Source organism: Theileria orientalis (genome assembly GCF_000740895.1).
Source record: "Theileria orientalis strain Shintoku apicoplast DNA, partial genome".
Taxonomy (NCBI): domain Eukaryota; phylum Apicomplexa; class Aconoidasida; order Piroplasmida; family Theileriidae; genus Theileria; species Theileria orientalis.
In genome coordinates this window covers 14,914-24,173 of record NW_009646193.1, presented here as the reverse complement: position 1 = coordinate 24,173, position 9,260 = coordinate 14,914, and the positions used below count along the sequence as shown (strand labels likewise).

Sequence of the window (9,260 nt, the reverse complement as noted above, 5' to 3'; positions counted from 1 at the left end):
AAGGGGGAAAGAAAAAAAACAAGACAGATGATGACTGCGGTCAGGAGGTGACCGGTTATCTGGGTACGGAGAACATACCATTTTATCTGAAAAATTTTTAAACACCCTTCATTAGTAGTATTATTTGATGAAGTGGAAAAAGCAAATGTTGATGTATTTAATACAATGTTGCACGTTCTAGATGAAGGTAAATTAGTTCTTTCTAACGGTAGATTATTAGATTTTAGTAAGTCTTTTATAATTTTAACAAGTAATTTAGGATACTCTGGTAATAGTTTAAATAAAACAATTAACAAAGAGGACGTTTTAAATGCTGTTAATAAACATTTCAGAATTGAATTTTTAAATAGATTGAGTCAAATTATTGTGTTTAATTCTATAAGAGAAGATAGTTATTATTATATATTAGATAAATTTATTACAGGAGTTTGTAGTAGATTTAATTTGTGTATAAAAAATATAGACTCATTATTAAAAAAAGATTTTGTAAAATGGTATTGCAATAAAATATACGGATCAAGACCTTTGAGAAAATTTATTGATAACTTTTCTAATTTTATTTATTTAATAAGTAGTGAATTAGATTATTGTTCGCATTACAGTTATAATTATATTAATAACATTAATATTATTAATATGTGTTCTATATTATAGTTTATATTATTATATTGTTTATATATTTGGAGAACTAGCATAACTGATTTAATGCAATTAATTTGAGATTAATGTTAATATGAGTTTAAATCTCATGCTCTCTTTAAACAATTTATTAAAATTAAACTATAAAATATAACATTTTTATATAAATTATATTTATTATTAAAAAAAATTAATTTATAAATAAAATTATAAATTTTAATTTAATTCTTACTTCTTTGTTTTATACAAATTAAAACTATAAATAAAACATCTATGTTTTTGATTATTTTTAGTAAAATGTCTGTTAAAATCAGTTTATTAATAAAATAATTTTATAAAAATTTTTAATTAATTTAATGAAAATAATTTTAAATAAAATAACACTTCTAGTAAGTAGTTTATGGAACACAATAATTAATTTATACATATATCACTTTAACTGCTGTATAGAATTTTTCAAATATTTAGTTTTAAAACTATACGGAGAATACGCTTTAGACAGATTAATATGGCAATGGTATTTTGCTATAGACTTTTATAAAACACTTTGGTATTTTTTAAAGAAAAAATTTTTTGATAATTTATGTACTTTAAAATTAATATTAATATGGAAAATAAAAAGATCAAGTAATTATTTTGTTAAATGTTTATGTAAATATTTAACTAAATATCCTTGGTTTAATGATAATATTATTAAATTTTAATAAATAATGAAAAAATTCAATTTAAATTCTAAACTCATAGGACATAAAAAAAAAATAATACATTCATTAAAAACTAATAAAAATATTTCTATAGGTAGCGTAAATTATAGATTTAATATGTTTATAAATGATAAATATATTATAAATAAAAATTTAAAGTTTAATACTAAACTTTCAAATAATATTTATAATAATGTTTTTTATAGTTATAAAAAAAAATAAATGATAACAAAATTAAAAGAAAATTTTAAAAAAGTTAATAATTTTAATAAATTTTTAAAATTAAAAAAAATAGGTAACAAAATTTATTTAAATACTGACGACGTTATAAAAAAAAATTATAAATTTGGAAATTATATATTTGGATATAACTATTCAATAAAAGTATCAAATTTTAATACTTTATGTATAAAATTTATTATATTGGATAAAAAAAATAAAGAATATGTTATTTTAATTAAATATTATAATTTATTAAATTATATTTTATTATTCCTAATTTAAATGAAACACATTAAAAATAGAAACAATTTGTATTATTTCGTAAATACATATAATAAAAACGATTTTAAAGAAAAAATTATATTTAATAGCTTATTTATAAAATTTTTTCCTTGTTATTTTAAAAAAAGTTTTAAAAATAAAATATCTAAAAATTTTAAATATTTAAGAATTTTAAATTTGAAATAAATAAATTTTAAATAACAAATGTATAAAACCGACAATAGTGTATATATTAATTATATTGATAATTTTTTAAACAATTTATACAATTTATTTAATTATGATATAAATCATTATTTACATAATTATAACGGTTTAGATTTATTAACTAGTATACAACCATATTTAAATTTTTTAACATTTAATCCCAACAGTTTAGAAGATAGCCCTAACAACCAATATTTAAACTATAATTATAATTCATATTATTCTATAAATATACCTTTAAAAATAAATTTTAATAATTTTGACAGTTTATATATAAATTACAATATAATAAACATACCTAAAATAACTCAATCAGGAGATGTTATGTTAAACGGGTATTTTAGAACTCCTACTTTATATTTAAAATTAGCTGTTAAAAAACTATTTTTTAAATTATGCGGTGTTAATATTAATCAATATTTAGTTAGATTGAATTATAATTTTAAGTTATATATATATACTTGTGACGATAAAGTTCATGTATATCTAAATTCTTACAAAATATTTGGTGGTTTATTTGATTTTTATAATACTATTATATTCAAAAACAAATATATAAATTTTAAAACTTTAAATAATATTTTATATTTATTAAATTTAAAAAAAATTAAAAAATATAAAATTTTTAATGGATTATTTGTTTTTAGCAAGTTTTTATATAATTTACATATAGAAATATTTAATATTTTTAATAAATTAGTTAATGTAAAATTTAATAAAAAATTTATGTCTAACAACGATAATTTGATATATAAATTTTCTGATTCTATTTTTGAGTCTATATTTAAAATTCCTAATAACCACACTTTTAAGGTGTTAAATATTATTAAATTTATAATAGATGAAAAAAAGGAAAACATAGAAAAAAACTTTATTAATACAATTTTATTTAAAGAAAATTTATTGACAAATCCTTTATTACATTATACTAATCAATTAAATATATTATCATATTTAGTAAATAAATTCAAAATAAATATTTTCGGTTATACTAATTTTTCCGATAACAAGTTTAATGTTAGTAGTAGTACAAGAAAAGTACACGGGGACTACATAGGATTAATTAATATACTAAACACAACTGACGGAGATACATGTGGTTTAATATCCGTTTTATCTAATAATACTATATTAGATAAGTGTAAGTTAAAATTATTAAATTGTAATTCTAATATATTAGAAAATTTTACATACATAGACATTACTTCCAAAAATTTAAATAATATAATTATTAATAATTTTTCACACACAAAAAAAAATAAAATTTTTAAAATAAAAACAGTTGAAATTATGGAAAACAACGAGTTTAAAATAATAAACTCTACCAAAAAGTCAAATAATAAAACTTTAGATATTTTAAATGTTTTATCAATAACAGAATTAGTAATACCCTTTTTATTTAACAATGACCCATGTAGAAGTTTAATGGGATCTAAAATGCACACACAAGCTATACCTTTATTATACTCTAATAATCCTTATGTTATAACTAATTATAACACAGTAAATAATTTATTATCGTCAAGATTTATTTATTCTATGTGCAGTGGTGTTGTACAAGAGGTAGACAGCTCTAGAATAATAATTTTAGACGATAAAGATAGATTAATTTATTATTATTTATATCCTTTTAACGTTGTTGACTATAATTCTATATTACTTTATAAACCTATAGTATGGGAAGGAGAAAAAGTATGTGTTGGTAAAATTTTGGCAATACCTAACGATTTAAAAAATTTAGAATTTTCTATAGGTTTTAACAATTTTGTTAATTATAGTTTTTATGACGGGTACGAGCATGAAGATGCTATAATTATAAATAAAGATTTAGTAATAGAGGATATTTTAACTTCTATATCTTTTAATATTTATGAAGATTGTTTATATTTAAAAAAATTTGATTGTTTAGAATTGGTTGTTCAAAAATTTTTTAAAGATTCAGGTAAAAAAAATATAGATGAGGAAGAAATATATGAATATTATTCTTCTACTTATTATAAATACTTTTTATCCGGAGAGGAATTATCTTTTAAAATAAAATATGAAATATATCATTATAAAAGTACATATTTTGACAGACTTTTAAGACTTTTATTTCCAGAAGAAAAAGTACTTTTAACTAAAAATAAATCTTTAACAATTAAACATGGAGGAGAAGGTAGATTAGTTAAATATGAAATTTTATCTAATTATGATTTAAAACAGTCTGATGATTTTTACGATGATTTAAACATTTCTTATATGGTATTAAGGTTTTTTATTGCTAAAATAGATAGAATTAATATAGGAGATAAATTATGTGGTAGGCACGGAAATAAAGGTGTAGTTTCTAAAATTTCTGAAACAATAGATTTACCTTATACATTTAACGATTCTAGTCCTTATTCTATTACAAGCCCTATAGGTTCTTTAGCTAGAATAAATTTAGGTCAATTTTTAGAGGGTGTGTGCGGTTATAAAAGTTTAAATTATAATTGTAGAACTAAAGCTCCTATTAATTTATTTGAGTCTTATTTATATTCTAATTTATATTTTAACTTATTGAATAATTCTTATAATTTATATAAAAATAGTTGTTTAATAAACACTATTAATGAAAACTATTTAAGAGACTTTAAAACAGGATATAAGCTAAAAAATTTTAATTTTTTATCTGTTCCTTATTATTTAAAATTAATGCATACATCAAAAAGTAAGTTTAATTATAGGACGGTAGGAAGATACAACTCCATGACTCAACAACCAGTTGAAGGTAAAAATGTTAGTGGTGGTCAAAAATTCGGTGAAATGGAAATTTGGGCTTTAGAGGCTCATGGTTCTTCATATAATATACAAGAATTATCGTTATTAAAAACTAATATTAAATTATTTAAAAAATTTGAAACTACTCATGAATGTTCTGAGTCTTTTAAAGTTTTAACATTAGAATTAAAAAATATTTTAATAAATATAGATGAATTTAATAAATATAAATTCTGCAATAGTCCAAAAATAATTAATTATACGAATTAAATGTTGTCTTACAAAAATATTAATCTTGATATTTTGACTTCTAAAGAGTTAAGTGACCTTATAATAAGAAAAAATAATGGTAATTATATAGTAGGGATTGTTACAAAATCTTCCGGTCTTTTGCATAAAAATAAAAGATTTAGACCTGGAGGTATATTTTGTGAAGAAATTTTTGGACCACTTTATAAGTGTTATAATCGTAGATGCAGATTTATTTCTGTTTTTAATGAAAACCCTATATTAAATAGAATATGTCCTAAATGTGGTATATTTATGATATCTAATTTTAAAAGAAAATATAGATTTGCTTCTATTTTTTTAAACTTTCCTATTATAAATAATTTTTATTTTAATAGTTTTATAAAATTTTTTAAAACATTTAAAACGTTAAGAGTAAATTATTTCAAAAATAATAAATTATCTAAAATTAATAATACAAAATTTTACAATAATATTTTTGTTAATTCTGTAATTGTAGAAAATAAATTCTGTAATTTTATAAATTCTCTCTATAAGATAACAAAATGTGCAGAACTATTTAAAAAAAAATTAACTTTCCTAAAAAAAAAGAAATCTGTAACTGAAACAAAATTTGATAAATTTAACAAACTTTTAAGTGATTTAACATTTATAAAAAAACTTTTTATAACATTATTTCCTATCTTGCCCGCAGGTTTAAGAACTTATTCATTTGATAATAGAAAAGTAACTCATAATTCTAATCTTAATTATCTTTATGCGGGTTTAATAACTCTTAATAATATGCTAATTAATGAAGAAAAATATATTTATAATTTAAAAGTTATTTTATGTTTACATTTTATAATTGAAGTAATTTTAAATTTTTATAGATCTAAAAATATTTTCAATTTTAACAATGATTTATATAATAAACTTTACGGTAAATACGGTATTTTTAGACAAAATTTATTAGGATTTAGAGTAGATTATTCTGGTAGAGCAACTATTGTGCCCTATCCGTCTTTACCTCTACAAACAGTAGGACTACCTTCTGATATGCTCTACCACCGTGTTAGACGTCATCATGAAAAAGGAGAGGTTAATGATAATACATTTTATGAGTCATCTTTTTATAGACATAATATTTTAGATAAACTTGAATTTTTTGAAGAACTTTTACCTGAGTATTCAGTTACAGTTAATAGGGCCCCAACACTTCATAAAATGAATGTTCAAGTATTTAATCCTATGTTGGTTGAAGGTGAGTCAGTTCAATTTAACCCGTTGCTATGCGCTGGTTATAATGCTGATTTTGATGGGGATCAAATGGGAATATTTTCACTTTTAAAAAATTATTCCATGAACGAGGCTTTACATATGTTAGGACCTTTAGTTAATTTACATTCACCTACAACTAAAAATAATGTATTTAATTTAACTCAAGGTATGTTAGCTGGTTATTATTCTTTATCTAATTATAATTATTTTAAATTAATAACTAGTTATATATCTAATAATTATACAGACGTTTTGGAGTATTTTAATAGAAGTATATCAATAGATTCGCCTATTTTACTTAGAAGTTCTAATTTTTTTTATTATAGTACTTATGGTAGATCATTATTAAATTATAATTTTAATAAAAAATAAATGAAAATAAACAAGAATTATAAATTTTTATCTTTATTTAATTTATCTTATATAGAAAAATATTTACAAGAAATAGTTAATTTAAGTTTTGAATACGCTTCTGATTTCATTTTTAGTTATAATATTGCAGATTTTAAACAAATACCAATAAATTTATTTTATTTAACTGGTAACAATAAGAATGAATATTTTAGTAAATTTTTAAATTTGTTAAATATTTATTTGGAAAAAGATTCTTTTTTTAATTATATATGTTTTTATTTAAATTTTAAATTTAAAATAAAATTTTTACAATTTATACAATTAACATGCTTTAGGGGAAGCTCTGGTATAAAAAATTTACCTTATTTTCTTTCAAGTAATTTACAATATGGGCTAACTTTTAAAGATTTTATATTAGCTTCTTTTAAAACTCGTGAAAGCATTTTAGACAGTAGTGTTAATATATACGCTTCTGGTTATCTAACTAAAAAATTAATAGAAAGTTTAAGAGATGTAAGTATAAAAGAAATTAAATGTAATACAAAATATATATGTAAAAATTGCGACAACAATAAAATTTTATCTTTACCTTTTTTATGTTTTAATAATAAATCTATTTGTTCTTTTTGTTTAAATATTTTTAATAATTATAATGTATTAATGGGATATAATAAAGGGGTTATATCAGGACAAGCTTTAGGGGAACCAAGTACCCAAATGTTATTAAGAACTTTCCATTTAGGTGGTAGTATAGGTAATATAACTCATTTGTCTCATAATAAAATTACTGACAATAGTAAATATTATTTTTATAATAAACTATTTAAACCTTATATTAAAAGTAAAGTTAAACATGTAAACAATTGCATTAAATATACTAATTATTTTAAAAAAGATTGTAACAATTTAGTTAAATTTGAAGTATATAATTGTATTATTGATATTTTTAACACTATGAATGTTAAATTTATTAATTTATTTAAAAATTTAAAAAGTTTATGGAGTTTTGGGACATTTTATATTACTATTTTTAATAGTAACATTAAAATCAACAATAATAAACATACTAAATATTTAAAATGTTATGAATATTAAAAAACATTTAATTTATTTATTTTATTATTAAATGATAATGAAAATTTTGATTGATTATTTATATACTTTAAAAATTAACAATATAGAAAAAATAAAATATGTACATAAATTTGATAATATAGGAAAAAATATTGACTTTTTATCTAAATCTAATAATAGTGTTTTTAGACTTAATAAGCTAAAATATAATGTAAAAAACAATATTGATTTAGATGAAAATAAAATTAAAAAACCGGATATTTCCTTCATAGATAAGATTTTTGAAGGAGGTATAAATAAAAATATTTTTAATGATTGTAATTTTTATAATAATATTAATATTATATCAGATATTAAAATTTTTGATAGTAATTATTGTGTTTACGGTGTTGGAAATTATAAATTAAACAGTGTTAAATGTAGGTTTGAAAATAATTTTTACAATTTAGGTTTAATTTTATTCCCGCTTACTTTTGGGGGGCATTTAGAAAGTAATAGTTATATTTATAATATTTATAAATATATTTATTGTAAAAGTTTTAATTCTTATAAGTCTTGTTTTATATCTTTATTTTACTATTATTTCGGCTTATTAATTTCTTTAATTTGTTTGTATAGAGGTTATAGTATAAAAATTTTAAATTCTAATATAATTATAATAATTAATAAATTATCTTCTTTTATAAAAATTATAAGTGGATTTTGTAGTAATTACGCTAACGGAAATGTTCTTAATATTAAATTAATGAATATAATAAATAATTCATTATATTTATGTAATGAAAAAATTTGTCTGTATAGACCTTATTTAATAGGTATAACTAAATATGTTTTAACTGATAGTGGTGTTTTTTCTAAATTAAGTTTTCAAGAAACTTTAAGGTTTTTTAAAAATATTATATTTGAACATAGTGTAGATTGGACTGTAGATTCTAAATCTAATATTATATTTTCTAGTTTCATACCAGTAGGTTCTGGATGGTATAGATACTTTTTTTAATAAATGAAATTTTTGACTTTTGATAATTTGTTTGAAAATAATATACATATAAATAAATATAATAATTTAAAAAAATTTGATAATAATTTATATAAAATTTTAAATAACAGCTGTATAATAGATTTAACTTATACTTCAATATCTTTATATAGGTTGTACAAAATTTTTTACATTTTAAATAGTAAAAATGTTTATATTTCTTTTATACATCCCTTTAATTGGAATAATCATGCCATTCATAATAGGTTATTAAACTTTTCAAATAATAATGTTTTTTACCGTAAGCATTGGGTTAAAGGTTTAATTTTTTATGCAGACATATTAAATAATGTTATTATAGTAGGTATATGGATAAATAAATATTTTGTAAGACGTAATAAAGGTGTTAATATTGCCCTCATATAGTAAGAACACTATAAAATAACATAGAGTATTTTGGTTATAAAATGAAGCTGAAGAAATTTCATAGAATATTATTTGTATTATCAATTTTGTTAAGATCAACGACGGCCGATTGGCCAGCTGGG

At 19.3% G+C, this 9,260-nt stretch overlaps 3 protein-coding genes across 3 annotated transcripts; all 3 read left to right on the top strand. All coding sequences in view use genetic code 11, as the record gives it.

Moving 5' to 3' along the window:
• Positions 1 to 165: 165 nt before the first annotated feature.
• On the top strand, positions 166 to 654 carry TOT_050000010 (ATPase associated with various cellular activities; the record flags this gene model as incomplete). Its single annotated transcript, XM_013110169.1, has 1 exon — positions 166 to 654. The coding sequence occupies one exon, from the start codon at positions 166 to 168 to the stop codon at positions 652 to 654; it is 489 nt and encodes a 162-aa protein (XP_012965623.1).
• A 2,690-nt stretch (positions 655 to 3,344) lies between these two features.
• TOT_050000009 (DNA-directed RNA polymerase) lies at positions 3,345 to 6,677 on the top strand (the record flags this gene model as incomplete). Its single annotated transcript, XM_013110168.1, has 3 exons — positions 3,345 to 4,967; positions 5,583 to 5,808; positions 6,001 to 6,677. 3 exons carry the CDS (start codon positions 3,345 to 3,347, stop codon positions 6,675 to 6,677), a joined length of 2,526 nt encoding a protein of 841 aa, XP_012965622.1.
• A 642-nt stretch (positions 6,678 to 7,319) lies between these two features.
• TOT_050000008 (RpoC2-N-terminal) lies at positions 7,320 to 8,733 on the top strand (the record flags this gene model as incomplete). Its single annotated transcript, XM_013110167.1, has 3 exons — positions 7,320 to 7,455; positions 7,841 to 8,023; positions 8,549 to 8,733. The coding sequence occupies 3 exons, from the start codon at positions 7,320 to 7,322 to the stop codon at positions 8,731 to 8,733; spliced, it is 504 nt and encodes a 167-aa protein (XP_012965621.1).
• Between the last annotated feature and the right edge of the window lie 527 nt (positions 8,734 to 9,260).